The sequence below is a fragment of the Dendrobium catenatum genome, unplaced genomic scaffold, assembly GCF_001605985.2.
Source record: "Dendrobium catenatum unplaced genomic scaffold, ASM160598v2 fragScaff_scaffold_665, whole genome shotgun sequence".
NCBI classification, from domain to species: Eukaryota; Viridiplantae; Streptophyta; class Magnoliopsida; order Asparagales; family Orchidaceae; genus Dendrobium; species Dendrobium catenatum.
This window is the reverse complement of record NW_021319127.1, coordinates 2,366,870-2,388,419: the sequence shown is the minus strand read 5'-3', so window position 1 is coordinate 2,388,419 and position 21,550 is coordinate 2,366,870. Positions and strand designations below refer to the sequence as shown.

Genomic DNA, 21,550 nt, shown 5'->3' with positions numbered 1-21,550 from the left:
AAATAAGCTATGCAAATTAAATAACAGTTAAATTGCATGATTATAAAACTCATCATATTGAAATCATAAATTAATAAAACTTGTTATTATTTATAAAATAACATAAAATCATATTTTGCATTAAGCTTTACTTCCTTTAAAGTTTATTGATGTAAGCAAAAAATATAGGGAGCCTATATTTTTTGCTTAACAAAAATACACAACGGACTTCTACGGAAAATTACTGAAAATGGCTAAAGATGAGAAAGCAGATGAACAAACTCTTACATTTCAAATTTAACATAAATAGAAACTTACAAACTAGACTCCAAATAAAAAAAAAAAGACACCCTAAAGTTGCTTCACTTGGAGAAGAAGGATACAGTTGGAGTGGCACTTGCGGAGAGACGAAAGAGATTAGAAGCCGGAGAAGAAAGGGTGGAAAGAGCCCGCAGGATTTCCGGAGGGGATGAGAAAAGAAGGTTGGAAAGAGCCCGCAGGATTTCCGAGCAACCCGCAGGTTAACTGATTTTTCCAAAAATCAAATTTCATTCAACTATTCAAAACATTACATAACCCCCCATATTTATAGGTATGAAAGGGGAATACAAAAGGACACAAACACTTAATTTAAAGCATTTAAAACACATATAAAACTTCCCCCTAAGCTCTCAGTTTACACCCAAACCAGGAACCAAGGAGACGGCCACGGAAGACGAAGGAAACCGCACGGACCGAGAGCCACAGCCACGGGAACCGAAGGGCGGACACGGAACAAGGAGCCAGCCGTGAGATCCCAAGGGGCATACACATAAAACTAAAAAGCAATGGTGGAATTCAAAGAGCCACCAAGGAAAAAGAAATCTTGGAATTCCAAAGGCCGGTTTGAAATTCCAAGAGACAAACATAAAAGCAAACATGAAAAGCATAAAATTACATTAATTATAAAGATAACTATGAGTTAAAAATCCTAGCTAATAATGAGTTAACCCCTAGTTCAATAAATGAACTAAAGCCTAGCTCATAAATGAGTTAAAATTCTAGCTCAATTGGATTGTGCTAGTAGACTCAAGGGAAGCCAAAATCTGAATTATTTTGGACTTGTGTTGACCCCCCCTTTGTCTACATAAAATATGCAACTAGGCTGTTGTGCACTAATGAATCTCCTGCAGTTACTTGCAGATGTTTGTGTTCCTCACAAGCGTCTGCACTTGCTTGTAAGTGGCATGTTATACATAAGTCGGGCCTCCTACAATGACTCTTAGGAGCTTGCATTTGCTATGTATCGTCTGTTTTTACTTATATAGGACCAGTGTATTTGGATGTTATTGCATGGTTGAATATGTTTGCTTATATTTTGATGTTAATTGCAGGGATGTCGTAGCATTCGATGTCTGTTGCTGGCTACCACTTGTAGAATAATATTGTGCATGACAAATCTTCTTTCATTGCTGGCAGGCGCCAACATTCATCATATGCAGCACTACATATATTTGCAAGAGGCCTTGTTGTTTACAGACAAATAGGTACGTTCCTTGCGCACTGATTTTATGTTCATAGGAGGCTGGTATATTCGTTTGCATGGTGATCAGTGTTGGCTACAGGGATTTCCTTACATTCACCACCTATTGCTAGTTCTCACCCATAGGAATATCATTGCGCGTGCAACAATTATTTCATCATCACATATAGGTATTTGCATTGGTTACAGTCTTTTATCATTGCTTGTAAATGACGTGTCACATATCTATGTTCGCAGAGGATTAAATAAACTTGCAGCATATCCTTCGGCATTGCTTACATGCAAATCAGTATGCTCATTCATGATTTTGACGTTGACTGTAGGCTGAACTATATTCATCACTAGCATCTCCATGCATATTAGCTAACAATTTATCACATCTATTACATATCAATTATCATTAATTGTAGGGGGATTAATGAGTTATTTTGCAAGCTACTTGAAAATAGTTGTAAGCTACTTAGCATTAGCTGTAAGCAAGCCATATTCATTATAACTTCCTCAAATATGTTCTGTTGGCAGATTAGTATCTTCTTTGCATGTCAAACATCATTGTTTGTAGGGCATAATGCATTCATATTGCAAATTAGTTGACATTAACTCATATTGGTCATAGGCTGATTAATAGAGGCATCAGTTGAGTTTCATTGTTCATCATTTGCATGTATTGAGGGCATGTTCACCACAAGTCCTTGTAGTTGTTTGTTGACGTTAATTTAAATTACCCCGACCATTATTTAGTATTTGCATTTGTATTGTGATTGCGCATTTTAAAGCTTAATGTTAAGTTTCATAATATTCATTTAAGAGTTCAGTCCCCTGCATTTATGTTTAAGTTTGAGTACTCTATTCAATTTAAATTTCGACAGCACCCCGACGTTTCCCCAATTTAGGAGAAATTTCAGGTGTATGGGCCTTCCCACCACACCAAGAAAGGCACATGTGGTAAGTGTCAGGAGACACCGTAGTTATAATCTTTAATTTCACCACGGTAAGAAAGACGTTTATGGGCCTTTAGGTGTACCTGTTTGAAATGCAGTTCTTTCACTGCAGGTACTTAGACTGTTAGACGCATACACGAGTACTTAGAAGTGTCCCCGTCACGCTAAGAAAAATGTGTATAGGTTCTACTCGCCTCGCCGCAAGCTTCGCATCAGGTTCCCTCCCACCACGCTAAGAAAAATGTGTATGGTTGGTTTTTCGATGCACTGCAAACGCCAAAAACAAGAATTTTGGAGTTTTCTAGGTTTAGCGACATTATAAATTGCGAGTGAGGACGGCAATGTCGAGGGCATTTATCATTTTAATTAAAACAAGTGATATATATATATATATATATATATATATATAATTAACAATTCATGCGTTTGTAAATTAGAATTTACACAACATACTGTCAAACATAACTGAGCAAAGCTTTAAATAAACATGCTTTATCTTATTTCCACCTGCAATTCTTTGTATGGATATGTAGTTGCTTGTTAATGCATACAAAGATGTATGGTCATATTCCATAATTGGAATTATCTTAGCACAATTAACCTTTTAAATGAGTCAACTGGAATTGTATGCATCAAGAAATTCTAATATTTACTTTTGTAATTTATAATTGCAAAACTTATTTCTCTGACAAACTGGCTCTTCCAGTTCTACACCACGTAACATTTTTCTTTTGATAAACTATCTCAAAACCGATGTGATACGTTCAAGAATTGCACATGAAATTCATTAAGAATCACAAAGTATACCAGTATAAGATTAGAGTATCGTAGGTTAAGGTTCAAGAATTTTCTGTTGTCAAAATGTTATGATAAGCAATTACAAATTAGTTGTTTAGACACAATTAATGATAGATCTCCAAAAGTATCACAATAAAGCAAATGCGGAAAATAATAGAATCCCACGGCTAATGTCTAGAAAATTCACAACGAGTTACCTTGCTCACTCACACTCAAGTTGGGCTTAGCGGGAGAAGGTCTTTAGCAAACTCAACGATGCCACTAAGATGGTAGCAACACCAATGGCCTTGATCCACGGAGAGGTTGACGGTGACGAGGATGGAGTGAATGCTCGACTGTCGATGCTCCAATCGTAGCTTGGGCGTTGGCGGTCGATGACGCTAGCAAGGGTAGGAACCACTCGATCCAAATAATCTCCAACGGTAGCGTCGTCTTCGAATCCCACGTCAAAGAAGGGGGATCGCAGGATATTAAGGTTTCTGTCGGCGTTGAATACTAATCCCCACTCAAACTCGGGATCCGCCATGCATGCTTGACGTAGGATAATCTTTCTCGAGAGGAGAGGAAGATCGTGGTGTGGTGAGAGAGAACACTTGTAGTTGATAAGGTGGGAGAGGAGGAGATGAGGCGGCGAGAATCTCAAGGAGAGGGTGCGGGATTTCCAAAGGGGAAGGGGGTGGCGGGTTCAATAAGGGGTGGGCTAGGGTTTTCGAATTCAATCCCAATAAGTCTCTCAATAAATCTGAAATAAATTTCAGATTTAATTGTGTTTGGAGGGAAGCCAATTAAGACTTGAATTTGAATTCAAATTGGTTGGGGGCTAGAGTTGGAAACAACAAGGGGAAAGCCCATTAATGGGGCCGGCGGTTTGAGAGAGGGAGAGGAGAGGGAGTAATGTTAAAACCTGAAATTAATTTCAGGTTTTGAAGGAATTAGGAGGGAAAAGTTATTTGAAATTGATTTCAAATTTAAGTGTCATCAATGCCTTAATGAAGGCATTAATGGGGCTCCACCAAGGATGAGGCCAGCGGTATGCTAAGAGGGAGAGAGGGGATTGGTGTGAAGGGAGTTTCCAATTTGGGGGTGATGAGGTGGAAATATGTTTAATGACCCCAATTTAAATTAAATTGGAATTGAAATTCATCATGAAAACTTTCATAAATTGGAATTCCAAATTATGAAAGAATTTGAAATTTGAAACTTGTGTAGAGATGGGGTGGAACGGGTAGGGAAGTCGCCGGCAAGGTGGCCGGCCGGGGCCGTGGAAGTGGTCGGCGGCGGGCTCCCAAGGGGCGGCGGCAATAAGGGTTTAGAAGGGATTTCTTGCGGTGGAGGGGAAAGGAGATGGAGGAAAATACGAACGAGAAGATAGAAGAACTTAGCCACGAGCCGAGGACTCTTCCAACGACTGGTGGGCCTTGTGATTTGCTCCCCTTGAGCTCTCTCTCTTCTCAAACTCTCATGCAAGAAGAAGTAGAAACAAACATAAATTTTTCATTCAAATATTCATTAGTCTTTTACAAAGCATGAGACCCCTATAAATAGGTCTTCAAACATAAATAAATAAAAGTACTCAAATGCCTTTTGGGCTACAATAAGACAACACTCCCCATACACTACGGGAAAACCCGTCATTACCGGCGGATAATATCCGCCGCTAATACAAGATTTCCGTCGGAATTATAGGTTTCCGGCGCACATTCCGGCGGAATTCTCTGCGCCGGTTTGGAGCGCGTCGGTAAAAGTCTTCTGGCGCATAAGTTGCGTCGGAAAGTTTTCCGGCGCCCTTTCTGACGCATTACCGGTGCAAAAAATGATGGCAGCTGTCATGGTTTAAAATTACGCAATATGAGGCTCGCCTTGAGGCCCGCCTTTGCGCAATTTTAATAAAAAACGCCTCGATGCTTACGCCTCGAGTTTTTTTATGAGGCTTGCGCCTCAACTTGGTTGAGGTCCGCCTTGAGTTCCGCCTCGCCTCACTGGCATGAGGCTTACGCCTCACGCTATATATATTTTTTTATGTTTTATATTATTCAGTCATTAGTATATAACAAATTTATCATTTTATGTTTACGCAATCTTTTGATTTTGAGGCTTACGCCTCAAAACGCCTTGAGGCTTACGCCTCGCCTCACGAATGAAAAACGCCTTAGTACCCGAATACGCAATTTTAAACATTGGCAGACATTGAAATTTCGACCGCTGAATCCGACGACATATGCGCCGGTAATGGCGCCGGTGATTTTCCGCCTTAAAGTGCGACGGAAATAGTGAGATATTGGTTTATTCCGACTCATAGACCGGCGCAAATATCGCCGGAACATTTCCGGTGTCGTTTGCCTCGAAAAAACTGTCGTAGGTTTTCCGGCGCAATAATGCGCCGTTACCTGCGCCGTGCTTACCGGCGCAAAAATATCCGCCGGAAATTCCGACGGTAATCGCGTGTTTTCCCGTAGTGATAGGGGTAAACTAGGAAATGAAAATGCCAACTAAATAAAACATAAAATACATCAAAAGTAAAGACTCTGAATCGTAGCCATCGATCTGCGCTGTCTCCGGCGATACACATGCTTGAACCTCTGATCGATGTCCACATCAAAACCCCCTTTCTACATATATCTGATGAATCCTAAAATTATAATTGATATAAACTTCTTTAAAACTTTTACTATTACTTAGAAATTTATAAAACAACCATAACGATTATAAAACAACTAGAATTTCTTACCTCAATTCGTTATTTTCCTTCAATTCTCTATTATTCCCCTTTAATTGGAGTTTCTTCATTGAAATTCCACTCTCAATCACTGCTGTAGAAATCAAATTCTGTTATCAGTGTTTGATAGTCTGAATAGGCTACTTTTTACTTATATAATTTTGTTATCAGTGTTTCAGAATGGGGTAGGAGAGCATACGGTCTATTTAGATTTTCCTTCTTTGTTACATTCTAGATTGACTGTAAGGGGTTAAAATGGGTGTGACTGCCGAGCCCTTCAATGCACTGTGCCAAATTCCTCCTGTGAACTGTGCCGAATTCTTCACTAAGCTCTGCACTGTGCCGATTCCAACTACTGTATTTCCAATGCCTGCTTGTGAAAATTTTGGCTTGAGTGACTTATTGGAAGAGAGGGCCCACCACAATAATTGCTCTTATAACTCCTCTAATGCCAATAGATGCATCTAATTAGAATTAGAGAGAATTATAATTAAACTGAACTTATTTAATTAACAATAATAATCACTAGTATTAAATAATAAATTTTTTTTACCTGAATTTCGGATGTTACATCCTCTACCTATTGATATTGATTTGTCGAGACATTTAGTTGCCTAACCCTCAAGACAAACTACTAAATTTTTAAAACACAACGGAGAGAGATGCAAATCCTTGAGCATCAGTAAGGGTTGAAATCCCATAAAATCATATCTCAGAATGTCATTTATCATATCATGTTTTTTACAGTGAATATGGGATTATTTAAATAAATAGCGTGATAGCCACAAGTCCAAGCTATCTGTAATGCTAATTACTTTATGATCTTTATGAAAATAAGGGGTTATTTATAGAAATAACGTGACAACTAAAATTTCAAGCTCTCTCTAAGGCTAATAACATTTTAAACATCATGAAATTAAAAGATAAATATAATAATTGTTAATTCCTAATAAACTTGAAATAAAAATACAAAATAAAATCATGTCTATCGAGTTAATCATCAATTGGATAGCAGATTGCATCAACTACTACTACAACAACAACAATGGAGCTAATGTTGTCGCTAGATTAAGTTTTACCTGCTATGCTATGAGATATACTGTAGGATTTTCGGCCATCTGCCCTATGGCTGCCTGTTGTGCATTGACTAAAATTTTTGGGACATGGATTTATATGCGTGGTTGCTGTGGTTAGTTGCTGGTAGTGAATACCATTGCCGATCTGGCTACCAAATTTCGAATCCAAGTGCGATAGTTAACGTAAAATTCTTCCTAAATGGTAGGGTGTACGGGATTCAGCCAAGAAAGCTGCAGAGACTGTTATGCTGGTTGTTGACGAAGATGGGGTTGAAGCGCTTCTTTCCGAGCTGCTTAAAGGAGTTACTGACAGTCAGGTTTGTTTCCCTCGCTAAAATTTTATGTGAGATTTTTGGTATTTATTTATGGTGTCAGTTGAGTAAACTCATTGCAGGCTTTAATGAGAAGAGGTTCGTGCTACCTAATTGGATACTTCTTCAGTAACAGTAAGCTGTATTTGGTGGATGAGACTCCTGAAATGATCTCCACTCTTATTGTTTTATTGAGTGACTCGGATTCAGCTACTGTTGTGGTAAATTTGTTGTTGGGAATCTTTTAGTGCATCACTTTTTCCATGTATTTATCTAATTCCATGCTGGCAGGCTGCTTGGGAAGCTTTGGGAAGAGTTGTGAGCTCAGTTCCCAAAGAAGTTCTATCCTCATATATCAAACTAGTTCGAGATGCAGTCTCTACAGCAAGAGACAAAGAAAGAAGGAAACGAAAGGTTTTTTTCATAGTTTGGAATGATTACTACTGCTTTTATTTTTTGTAGAGATCTTTCTGTCTATTGTTCTAATGTTTGATAAATACCCTTTTAAAATGATCTCTGCACAGGGTGGACGTACTCTAATACCTGGGTTCTGCCTTCCTAAAGCTCTTCAACCATTACTTCCAATATTTCTTCAGGTACTTTGCTTAGTCGATAGCATTCTTTGGTTATATATTATTTGATTTTCACAAATTGAAGTTAATAAGTAGAAGGTGAACATGGATTGGCTGTTGCTTTCTGTTGATCTATTGATTGATACCTTTTTTCTTATGGTGCTTATTTTTGCTAACAAGTTGATACTTTTTTCCTTGAATTTTATTTAGAGCCACAATTGCTAGATCAGCGTTGGCATCTAGCCTTGGAACGTCAATGTTCTTGACTTTCTCGTCACGTGGTATTGTGAATATGTGAGGAAGAAAATGACAATAATATTTACCTGACATTGTCCATTGGGTAATATCCGTGTTCTACAATTATGCACTTAACGTGGTTTTTTAGCCATTCAAAATTTCTTATGTAGTCCTATCTATCGTAAGCTATAAAAGAGCATCAATTCGATCTAAGAAACCCATTTAACATTCATAGGTAAAGATTAAGTTTGCTTCTAATTGCTTAAGATGCCAAGCATTGATTCATCCAATGAGGGCATGAAGTCAGTATTGCCTTTTAGTGTTTTCTTTGATCCCCTGGTTTGCCTTGAGTTGCTTGTTTATTTTTTATGTTGGTCTCTACATTTGGGAATTATATTGGTTTTCTATATGTGGCCAACTTCCCTTCTTGTAGTTTGGATATATGATTAGATGAAGAAGACTCTAGGATGTGATCTTACAATTGTTTTGAAAGCTAGAGCGGATTGGCTGGTTCAACTGTAACCGGTCATGTAGTTGGTTTGGTCCATCTTAAGAACCACCACTTCATCAAGCAGGTAAGAGCCGATCTGATACTGAGGAACAAGAAAATTAAAGACTCACTAACAAAGAAAAGAAAAATTAAAGAGCTCCTAACTTTATAATTGACTCAAACGTGCAAGAATGCTTTACCACCAAATTATTAAATCCTTACATTACATAAGGACTGAAAGTTTGAAGAAAAAGCTGAAGTAAAACATCAAAGACTAGCAGAAAACATATTTCGGCCCTTTTAGTGAATATTTATTGTAGGCGATGACCTTGCCCAATGATTTTCTTGGCCGGTGGTTGTTGGCTCTTTTCGAAAGATGAGCAAATTAGCTAGTTCACATCTAATGGATATTTAAAATTTTACAGAAGCTGTACTGTTGCTTAAATGGGCTTCACAGAAAGCCAAGGATGATTTCTTGTTCGAAAAAATCTGCTGCAGAAATTTACCAAGAAAAATCCAATAGAAAGCTCTTGGAAATAGGGAAAATAGCAATAAACAAAATTGAGGTACAAAGAACCTGATAGGGCTGATTGGTAGGCAGTCTGGAGTCTTCTTGAACCTTGTGTGGATGCACAAGATGAGGGTGGCTGCTCGGAAATCTCATCCTACTGGGTGGGTATAACCATACAAGGCAAAAAGCCTTTGAAACAGAACTGGCTGGCAAGACGTCCAGTGGAGGCAGCCAGATATTGCTCCGAAGATTCAAGATGGCTGTTGGGAAGAGAGAAGAGGCTTCGGGTAGTTGATGTTGGCAGAATCCTAGACTCCACTACAATCCCTTTCTACCTCTCCTCTCAAGTTTTAGGGGAAATCTACCCTAAGGAATGAGACCTCTTCCTTTCTTCTCAGCTCTTAATACTGAACTCAACCAAAAAATTCCTCTTTCAAGTGATAAAAGGCCTATTTATGAGTAACCTGAGGCCAAAGAGCCCACTAATTACCAAACTATTCTTATTAGAAAAAAGGGAAATTTACATACATACCACTTTATTTCATGCTATTTACATATCGAACACCCAAAACATTAATATTATATATCTACCACTCATATGCAATTTTAATATCAAATATACCACTCCTATAATCATTTCTACTATTCATACATTCCTATAAACTTTAATATTTCATTCAATGCACTCAAATTTGTTATATGAGTGATAGTCATGTAATATTAATATTTTGGGTGTTAGATATCTAAATAGCATGAAATAAAGTGGTATGTACTAGAAAAAAAAGCAGGAAATAAAATAAGGAAAACATTGAAAAAAAGATATGAGATGCTAACTAACTAAATGGTTTAACATACTTAATTACATCCTTATCATGGTCAGAACTATTAGTTCAACTGATGAATAATTGGACTGGTCATGGTAGAACCAGCTGGTTCAATTGCTATCCTATTTAAATATTTAAAAAAATTAATGCAATAAGTTTAATATAAATATTCAATTTAATATATTTTGTAATGAGTAATAACTTTTAATAATAATTATTTGTCAAATAAGTACTAACCAAGCATTTTTCATATGGCCCACCACTCCTGTGAGCTCCTAACACATCCACTGGAAACCAAAAATGTCATATGAACAATAATATTAAGACAGTTCTCAAATGATGTGGAACTAAATAATTATGTGAAAATTCTCAAGTTTTTGACACGCACTACATATTTTTAAACAATTTTTTTTATTATTTTCTTATAATTTAAATAAAATTTATTTTTAGTAAGTAATAATTTATTTGTTTATTCTTCAGGAATAATATTTTAGATAATTCGTTTTAACAACTTGCTATGATGTATGAACTGTTGATATTCTGTGTGAGATAATTCATTTTGGCGAAAGCCAGGATACAATCTTTTTTTTTTATTTTTAGTAAGTAATAATTTATTTGTTTATTCTTCAGGAATAATATTTTAGATAATTCGTTTTGGCTAAAGCCAGGAAACAATCTTTTTTTATGCTATGATGTATGAACTGTTGATATTCTGTGTGAGATAATTCATTTTGGCGAAAGCCAGGATACAATCTTTTTTTATGATATGATGTATGGATTGTTGATATTATGTGCACGATTTATGTTATCTAGAACACCTACCATTTCCCTCGTCTCCTCTCAAGGCACTAAGTCAAACGTCTTGCTTCTTCTCTGCTAATAAGATACATGCCTCCCGTTTTTTATTTTTTGTTATTATTATTTTTTTCTACAACATCAAGCCTTTATCCCACTACGTGGGGTCGGCTACATGAATCATTTTTCTCCATTGTGTCCCATTAAAAGCCAAATTCTCGTTTAAATCTAATAAAGAAAGGTCATTCCTAATATTTTCTAACCAAGTCTTTTTAGGTCTACCCCTACCTTTCTTAACACAAGTCAAATCTAATACCTCTACTCTCCTAACCGGGTCGTCGGAAGGCCGCCTTTTTATGTGACCAAACCATCAAAGCTTTTGGCTTTTCGATCTTTGAAAATGATACTACAAGAATGGATGATGGAAGTCAAAGGGATTATAATTGAGGGAGACAATTACAATGTTGTCAAGTATCTGCAAGGTTCGGTTGATAAAGCATTTGGAAAAATGGATAATGACATGGCGGAAGACTTATCTTTTTTGAAAGATTTTGAGAATTTTTTATTTCATTTTTCTCATAGAAAATGTAATAAGTTAGCCGATTTTTGTGCTAACTTTGCTTTACTTGGTGATTTTTTTTGGATGATCTAAGTTTTAATAAGTTTCCTCCTTTTCTTTCTTTGTTAAAAGAGGATTGTGATAGTTTTTCTATCACTTAGTAGTTTGTAATAGGTTTTTTTTTAATGCAAAAGGCTCCTAAAAAAAATCATTCTTATTGAACAGGGAAGAGAAAAATGGGTAATATTGAAGATGATGAAGATTTGACATTCATAGATACAATTGGAGATGAAGATGCCTCCACTGAAGACCTATTTAATGATGGGACATGATTGAATTTTAGATGTTCTTTCTTATTTATACTTTGGGAGTTTTGATAGACTTCAATTTGTAGTTTTGTACTTTGAATTATGCTATAAGATGCATATATTGCATCTATTTTATTATTTTCCACTAAGTTCACTTCTCAATTAGATGTTTTTATTGTATCATAAACTCTTACTATTATTTATCTGCTATAATACTGAAATTCGCAGTTATGCAATTCTTCGTCCATGAGGCTTATGCGTCACACAGCCTCGAGGCTTATTTACGCAATTTTAAACCTTGATAAGCACCCTAATCCTCTTTGTAATAACACCAAGAGCCCGACATACTCCATGACAACATTAGTAAAAACCCATGCATGTTTCACAATAGTAATGTCTTGAGAACTCCAAGATCAATTCTCCTTCCCTATGAGTGCCTCTATTCCAAAAGTGGCAGCTTCACTGCAAAAAACCATTCCTTCATCCTTTACATCTAAAGCTACTTCCATGGAAGGAGATTTGTCGAAAACCATCACAATCTCCTTTTCAAAAAAAGCAATGTCACTTGTATAAGAGAACTCTATGTCCTTATCTTCCCAACTCCAATAGCCAGGTGGGTATGCAATTGATTGTGAATTTTCATAAATTTGTAATACAGTAGCAGTTTGCAAATTCTCGTTGAATCTCTCTCTCTCTCTCTCTCTCTCTCTCTCACTCTCTCACACACACACACACACATGCTTGCTCTTTCTTTTCAACTTTACTCTCTCTTCTCCTTTGTCACATAGGTTATACCTGCTTGTTCTCCTAGTCGGTATATATATATATATATATATATATATAACCAGTTAAAATCATTGGACGTTTTAGAAATATCGTGAACAATCTGTGTACAATTTCAAGCAATTTGTTAGTCTAAATCATAATTTTCTTCTTTTGCGGTTTGAAACCTCCATCAATGAGATTTATAGGCACCAAATAGGTAATCTAACATTCTTTAACATGATTTTTTTTTGTTTTTTTCTTCAGTTTTAATGTTGTTAGAGAGCATGATCTTATGTTTAGAGGTCTTGTTGGAAGATTGAGTGACAAGAGAGATGACATTCCTCTCTTAAAAATACATTACATATAGCAATTTTCTTTTATCTTTATATGCATTCTCCTAGGGGGCGGTCTTGTAGTAAATGGTAAGTTGACTCCATTATAATCTAGATTTCATGGGTTCAAATAATGAAAACAATCCTCAAGATGTAGGGATAAGCTTGGATTACATCATTTCATTATGCATTAGATACAACCTTATATGACATAAAAAGAGAATATTTGGTACAATTAGTTCAATATTTTGTTTTCTTCTAGTTATTATTTTTTATAATGTAAGCATTAGAAGGGAAATTAATGCCTTTGAACTTGATTAAGTAGAGTGAACTTTATATGTATTAATTTTTTTAAATTAAAAAATATTTGTTCCATTAAGTTAGAATTTCCACTTGTATATTGAGTGAAAACATTACCTATAAATTGGCATACAAGGCAAAGGTACTTAGTAAATAATAAATAGATAAATTGATGTAGAACGAGGGGGGAGAAGGGTCTAACCGAGTAACAACTAAAAAATCCGCCTTCGAGTTTCCCTCTTATGTAGTCTTGATAGTGGGGTTAGCGGAAGAACAACTTCAACACTCCTAGAGATGCCACCGAAAGAAAGAGGACGCCTACGGTCTTGATCCACGAAAAGTTAGCCGGAGGGGAAGACGCGGGTGGATGTTTGATGAATCTTCAATTTCTTGAGGGTAGATGCTCTTCGATAGAAGGTGCCAAGGTGAATAGGATGTGGTTGATGGTGTTGTCAACTTCTAGATTGAGATCGAAGTACATAGATTATAGAATATCCACTAAGCCTTGAGGGTCGTAGATGAATCCGTGGTCACGCTCGGGATCCGCCATCCATGGAGGAAAGGAGATCTACTAGTATCGTATCTTCCTTCTCGGATTGTGGGTGTAGCAAGGGAATAGACAAATAATTTTGGAGGGAGGATGGTAGGTTCGGCCAAAGCTAGGGAAAGGAGATCCCTTTATGTTTTAGATGTCAGGTGATGGGTAAAGGAGGGGAAGGGATTAAAAGGGAAATTATGAAATTAAATTTCAAATTTCCTATAACTGAAAGATGTGAATTTTAAAATTCTAACAAGGAGGGAAGAGGAGGGGCTAATTATTTCCTTAATCGGAGTCCTTAATTTTGGAAGGAAATAATTAGCCTAGAGGGGAGAGAGGGGGATATAGGGAGAGGGGCCGGCGGCCTTAAGATGTGAGGGGAGGGGCTTTGAGGAAAAAAATCAAAGCTTACTTGATTTGGAATCTTAAATTAGGATGAATTAATTTAATTCTAATCTAATTTAAAATTCAAATAGGATTGATTTTGGAATCTTTCCTAAAATAAGGATTCCTATTTTAGGAACAAATTCAAATTCAAATATGAATCTAAATTGTTTCTAAAATAGAAATCTAAAATAGGCAAGACTTGGAAAGCAAGATTTGATTGATGGGGCAAAGGGAAAAGGGAGGGGAGAGGGAGAGGGAGGAATTAGGGGAATTAATTCCTTTATATTTGGGCCCAGGTTTGAAAGGAAAATAATTGAGGGAGGAAGCATGGGACTGGCAGAGAGAGAGAGAGAGAGAGAGAGGAATTCGGTGGCTTTTCAATTATTTGGCATACAAATTGTCATAGGCTACTTTTCTCTATTAACCATTGGAAACTGTATCAAACAATATTTTCTAGAAACAATGTATATTCATATTTTCTTATGTATTTCTACTATTCAAATATGATTGAACGCTTTTGCCCACATGCAGACCTCTTATCCGGATAATAGGGGATAGATTCCCGTGGCAAGTGAAAGGGGCCATCTTAGCTACCTTATCCATAATAATCAGCAAGGGTGGGATTGCACTTAGGCCCTTTCTTCCTCAGCTTCAAACTACATTCATTAAATGTTTGCAAGATAGCACAAGGTTAGTAGTCAAACCTGTTCTTTTTGTTTGAAAGAGCTTTTGCCTAAGTTCTTCTGTTATGCACATTGTAGAAGTGTGCGTACAAGTTCAGCGCTCGCTCTTGGAAAGCTTAGTGCACTCAGCAACCGGGTCGACCCTTTGGTTGGTGATCTTCTTTCTACTTTGCAGGTAATAATTCCCATTCTGGATATTATGTCATTTTGTTATTCACGCATCAATCTTTTTATGCGGAAGTTAATGTTGTTTTCAGGCATCAAATGGTGGAGTAAGGGAAGCTGTTTTAACTGCTCTTAGAGGTGTTATTAGGCATTCTGGGAAGAGTATAAGCAATACTGTCAGATGTCGGCTATGCACTCTCCTCGGGGAGTTGATTCAAGTCGATGTTGACGAAGTACGAGAATCTGCTGCAAAAGTTATCGGGACTATGTCTAAGGTTTGATAAGATATTTGCCTAAATGCAGTACTCCAGATTTGATGTTCATTTACTGCTTACTGCAATTTTTTGCATTTCTCATGCTAACTATCTATTTGCTGGTATTATTTAGCATGGAAATTTTTTTTGTGGTATAGCCATTTTTCTGTTGTAGTTCACCATTTCAATGTAAATGCATCATAACAAAGATTTTTGTACTTTCGGTTTGCACAAACATGTTCCTTCTCAACCCTCATAACCGGAAGAGGATTAAGATTTTCAGTAAGAATTCTAATTTAGTGTATTTTTCCACAAATTGAGTTTAGAGTCAAGTTTATATGATTGAAGGCGGCTTGAATGAGGAGAAATCAATTTGAGATAAAAATATTATTTGATGTTGATTGATTTAGCTTCAATGTGATAAATTAGTAATTTATCTTAAATAAAGAAAATTATTATTATTAATCGAATTCTCCTCATTCACGCCGCCTTCAATCATATCAAGGTTGGAGTAGCTCCAGTGGAAGATAAGATTAGAGATAGTCGCCTTATAGATGGTTTGGTCATATAAAATGACGGCTTTCCGATGACCCAGTTAGGAAAGTAGATGTATTAACTTATGTTAAGAAAGTAGAGGTAGACCTAAAAAGACTTTGTTAGAAAATATTAGAAATGACATTTCTTTATTAGATTTAGATGAAAATTTGACTCTTAACATGACACAATGGAGAAAATAAATTCATGTAGCCACATAGTGGGATAAAGGCTTGTTGTTGTTGTAAAGAAAATTATTATTATTAGGTTTTTTATAAAAGGATAAGACATTGAGGTGATAAAAATTAGAAAATCAATCCCGAAGAAGATCCTATAATTCAAGTGAGATACTTAGTGTGTAATATCAGGAATAAATTATAAATAGGATTTAATATTTATCAAATTATAAATAGACATTCTTCATAATCTAGTGAGTTTTTGTAAGATCTGAAGTTTTAAAGAAATTTAGGATATTTTCAAACTAGATATTGATTAACGCTACTGTTGTCGAATTCCATGCTGTAGATGAGAAAAGTGGAGAGTTATGTTATATTGTTATGTAGTTGATGGTTTTGCATAAAATTTGTTGGATAATTATGACATGAATTATTTAATGCATTGTACTAATGTTATAGCATTCCCTAGAATCGATGCGTTTTATGGCCTGAATACAATGAAAAGTGTGCAAGGGCGGCTGCACCAGTGCCCGTGTATTGTGTTAAACAAATAAGATTTTCCGAGTCCATAAACTAAAATTATGATAGGAACTTAGAATAAAAATTATCTTATAGACAAATTAATGATATTAAAAACTATTATGATTCATTAGAAGATAAATATTCTAAGTATTCAGAAAACTAAATAGGTTGAAAAAAAGATTTAGGAGATTGGTAGTTTAAGATTTAAACTTTGGTATTCAAGGAGTTATACTAGAAATGATATTGGTGTGACTATAAATAAGAGTCTGAAGGATAATATTGTATAAACTAATAGAATTAGAGTTAGAATTATAATTTTAAATATTATTGTTGATGCTGATATCATACATGTCAATTACACAAAATGGCGAGCAACATGGCGTGATGAAATAGTGCACGCTATTTGTGCCATGCATGGGCAATGACACTAGGCGTAAATGGCGCACCCTATTTTGTTAACATGATTTAAATTTCATATTATAAATTATAATTAAAATTTTAAAGTTCATATATTAATATCATAATTAATTATTAATTAATTTAATACCAAATTAATAAAATATCAAAAAATCTCGACGAAAAACTTTGTGCCATGGTGCGCTATTCGTTATTGACAATTATGACTATGATTATTAATATTATAAGTACTGCTCATCAAATAGGTTAAGATATATGTTTAAAATTTAAATTTTGAAATGACTTAGAAGAATTAATATAAATGATACTTCTTGAAGAAATAATTTTTTATTAAATGAGATTTAAATGGACATGTTGGTAGAGTGATAGAATATTTTAAAAACATTCATAGTGTTTATGGGCAGTGGCGGAGTTAGAAATTTTTTATAGCAGGGGCTCAAATTAATTTTTTAAAAAGAAAAGTCTGCCCTTATCTTAAAAGAAACCTCACACAATCTACTACGAAAATATTTAGTCCAATACGATATGCAATTATTGCATGATCATATTTCTTTTGACAAACAAAAACAAAGTGATGACTGGCTTTTTATATACAAACAATCATTGCTCTGATTGAGAATATATACAAATGTTAATATATATTGAAAGTGTATTAAAAACAATGTTTAAATTCGTGTATTGAGGCGTTTTTCATTCGTGAGGCGAGGCGTAAGCCGCAAAGCGTTTTGAGGCGTAAGCCTCAAAATCAAAAGATTGCGTAAACATAAAATGATAAAATTTTTATATACTAATGAGTGAATAATATAAAACATAAAAAAGCATAAGATATGAAGTTAAATCAAACTATCCCAATAATAAGACAACATGAAATATAATTCAACTCAAAATTCTATCTTTCCCAAATCCCAGTATTCTTTTCATTAACATATAATTCAAATTTCCAAAAATAAATAGCAAGGACATTACATAAGAACTCATAAGTCATCAGCACTGTCATCACTAAGGGGTTCTTCATTTGAATCATCATTATGATGAACTGCTCTCTCCCCTTCCTCCTCTCCTATAGAGTCCAATGTCGGGCATTTACTTCAAGATTTATGTAAGTTTTAATATATGTAGTGTGAGGCGTAAGCCTCATGCCAGTGAGGCGAGGCGGGCCTCAAGGCGCGCCTCAACTTGACCCTCATAAAAAAAAAAACTCGAGGCATAAGCATCGAGGCGTTTTTTATTGGAATTGCGCAAAGGCGGGCATCAAAACGAGCCTCATATTGCGCAAATTTAAACCATGATTAAAAATATTTTTAGAAGACATGTAATGTCATACTTAAGGTCAATCTGAAGTCGTGCAAAGTAGTGCAAGAGAGATGCAAATAGACAAAAAGCTAATGAAAAGAAAGTGAGCAATTAAATAAAAATAAAATTAATCATTTTTCTATAATTTTCATCCATGTTGCTGGTCAATTTTTGCCCATTTGCTCGAATAATTTTCTAAAGCTTTAGTTCTTCTCTGTTCGCATATACTAATTAAAGTTATTTAGTTCAATTGTATCCCAAATCATACCTTGGTTGAGCCAATTTAACCTCAATTAAGCCCAATTAAAGTCAAATAGACCGAGATCAATCCCAATTGGGCTTCGTCGAGCATCGTCGAACCCAATTCAACACAAATCGGCACCAATTTGAGTCCAATTTCATCAAATTGGCATGATTGGACCAAAATCGACTCAAATCGATTCGAATTGGGTCCAATTCGGACCGAATTTCAGCCAAATATATCCAATATGAGCTCATTTGACTTTCCAAATCAGTAAATGAGATCTAACGGCTCTCAATTTCTTAAAATCGGCAAGCCCTCATCGTTTCTCAAAATCTCGGATTGTTTGGGATCCATATCAACTCAAGGCAATCATTTTCGCATTTGCAGACTTCTAAGGTAGAGAGCTGCGTGGCTCTTTGGTTGCTTCATATGTTTTCAAGCAAGAGAGAAATGAGGGGAAGGTCGAAGGATTCTGCGGGCATTTTTCTAAGAAAAGTGTGAGAAAGAGAGAAGGCCATGATGTGAAACATACATGCAAAGATGAATTGCTTAATGGATTTGCACATTTAATATTCCTAGAACAAATAATTATATCTTAATGGTGAATTTAAACAACAACAACAACATCATCAAGCCTTTATCCCACTACGTGGGGTCGGCTACATGAATCTTTTTTCTCCATTGTGTCCTATTAAAAGTCAAATTCTCGTTTAAATCTAATAAAGAAAGGTCATTCCTAATATTTTCTAACCAAGTCTTTTTAGGTCTACCCTTACCTTTCTTAACACAAGTCAAATCTAATACCTCCACTCTCCTAACCGGGTCATCGGAAGGCTGCCTTTTTATGTGACCAAACCATCTAAGGCGACTCTCTCTAATCTTATCTTCTACTGGAGCTACTCCAACCTTTTCACGTATAAGCTCATTTTGTATCTTATCTCTAAGGGTAAAGCCACTCATCCACCTAAGCATCCTCATCTCTACCACACTTAAATTAGTATTATGCTTCTCTTTTAATGGCCAACATTCGGCACCATAAAGCATTGCAGGCCTCACTACCATCTTATAGAATTTTCCCTTAAGTTTGAGGGGTATATTTCTATCACATAACAAGCCCGATGCATTCCGCCACTTCAACCATCCAACTTGAATTCTGCTGATAATATCCCCATCTATTTCACCATCACTCTGAACAATAGATCCAAGATATCTAAAACATGTACTCTTATTAATGACTTGATCGCCCAAAGTCACAATCCCCTCACTAGGACTATTACTACTAAAATTACACTCCATATATTCCGTTTTAGATCTACTCAAGCGAATACCTTTAGACTCTAAGGTTGACATTCATAATTCAAGTTTACCTTCAACTCCCTCTCTAGTCTTATCAACAAGAAGAATATCATCAGCAAAAAGCATACACCAAGGTACATCATCTTGCAAATGTCTAGTGAGAACATCCATGACTAAAGCAAAAGATATGGGCTTAAGGCTGATCCTTGATCCACTCTCTAATGGTGAATTTAAACGACGCAATAAAATACTAAGAGCGGTAAGACAAGCTTAGGCCGAATCACGTGCGTAAAAGTTAAGATGAGAAAACAATCAAGTTAATTTAACGTTGCATACGTGAATGATTTCAACAATAAATCTCAATGCTAACAATAAGATTAGTCTCCACAAGAAGATCCCTCAATCAACTTTTCCAATTTCTACGCATTAGCGGAGAAGTATTAACATTATCTTCATGACTCCACAATAACCACAACCGAGGGGTAAACTAGGAAAATAAGAGACTAGGAGGGAGAGTCTACCCAGAGAAAGAAGTTATAAAGCTCTGGTGGTAGTCTGCAGGTTTGAGAGGAAGTAGACAACAACTGACGGCTTCTTGGTTGGCTGGACAGCAACAAATCCTTGCTGGAGTCTTTGGACAGCAAGCAGGCGGCCTGGTGCAGACTCCGGACAACAGCTTTTGGTCCTCAAGGATGCTGGACAGCAGTTTTCTTGACTCCGAAATTCTGGACAGCAAATGACACCAACTTGGAATGCTGGACAGCAACTGGACAGCCAGGGACAGCAGCTTGTAAGGCTAGGAACCCTTTGGACGGATCACAGGACTTGCCCAGAAGCTTGAGCAATAACTTGGCGGGGAAAAATCTCAGATTTCCAAGGATTCCTACTGTGAATGGCAGCAGGAATAACCTTGGGATTCACATTAATTTTAAATGGGAGGCTTGATTGGGGGAATTAGGTTAGATCTGGGTGAGGAAAAGAAATTTTATCCCAAATATGAAATAATTTCAGGTTTTGAGTACAATAGGAGGGAAAACTAATTTGAATTTTGAATTCAAATTAATTAGAGAGGGGGGGCTTTAATGGGAATTAATGGGGCAAAGTCCATGCTAGGGCCGGCGGCATGAAGAGAGAGAGGGAGGGATTTGGGAAGAGGTTTTGTAACTTCCAAATCAATTTATGTCATTTAGGAAAGAGAATGACAACTCAAATCCAATTTGAAATTTAAATAGACTTTGAGTTATGTACTTTCCTAATTTAGATTTGCAAATAAGGAAAATTTTTTGAAATTTGAATTTCAAATTTCAAATTGAGAAAAGGGAATAATAAATCCAATTTGATTTATTTTGAAATTAGATTCATAATTGATACTTTCTTAATATGGTCTCCAAATGTTACATGCTTATCGCCGAATCGACCACCATCTCTAGACTACGTTCTCCCCGACTGGGGTCGCCCGACACAATCTTTTTGACCACCATTACCAAACAACGATCTTTCTAACATCCGTCGCCCACCGACTGCGGTCTCTCCGACCATCATTTTTATACTATAGTCTTCTCGATTCTCGTCATCTGACTATGGTCATTCGCTTCACCCGACTACGATCTTTCTAACCTCTGTCGCTCACCAACTACGGTCCTTTCAACTATCGTTACCAGACAACGGTCTTTTCAACCTCCTTCGTCCGCTGACTATGGTCTCTCTAACTACCATCTTCTGACTACGGTTCTCCCTGACCATCGTCGCCCTACTACGGCCCTTTCAACCATCACTGCCTAACTACCATCTTTCTGAACTCTGTGGCTACGGTCATTCGGACTACCGTCACTCAGAGAAGGTTGGAAACTACAGTCTTTCCGACCTCCATCTCCCGCCAACTATGATCTCTCCGACCACTATCTCCAGACTACGGTCTTTCTTACCTTCGTCGCCCGCTGATTACCGTCCTTCCAACCACCTTCACTGACTACGGTCTTCCTAACCTTTGTCGCCTGCAGACTAT

General features: G+C 36.3%; 1 protein-coding gene across 1 annotated transcript in view; it reads left to right on the top strand.

Moving 5' to 3' along the window:
• The window catches only part of LOC110092167 (protein ILITYHIA), a 144,098-nt gene that overhangs the window by 117,342 nt on the left and 5,206 nt on the right, over positions 1–21,550 (top strand). Inside the window, exons 48-57 of the mRNA XM_028695700.1 lie at positions 7,239–7,349; positions 7,427–7,564; positions 7,635–7,757; positions 7,868–7,951; positions 8,420–8,491; positions 8,650–8,727; positions 9,240–9,440; positions 14,473–14,651; positions 14,723–14,819; positions 14,902–15,084. Coding sequence (XP_028551533.1) covers positions 7,239–7,349; positions 7,427–7,564; positions 7,635–7,757; positions 7,868–7,951; positions 8,420–8,491; positions 8,650–8,727; positions 9,240–9,440; positions 14,473–14,651; positions 14,723–14,819; positions 14,902–15,084 — 1,266 coding nt within the window. The remainder of the gene's footprint in view (positions 1–7,238; positions 7,350–7,426; positions 7,565–7,634; positions 7,758–7,867; positions 7,952–8,419; positions 8,492–8,649; positions 8,728–9,239; positions 9,441–14,472; positions 14,652–14,722; positions 14,820–14,901; positions 15,085–21,550) is intronic.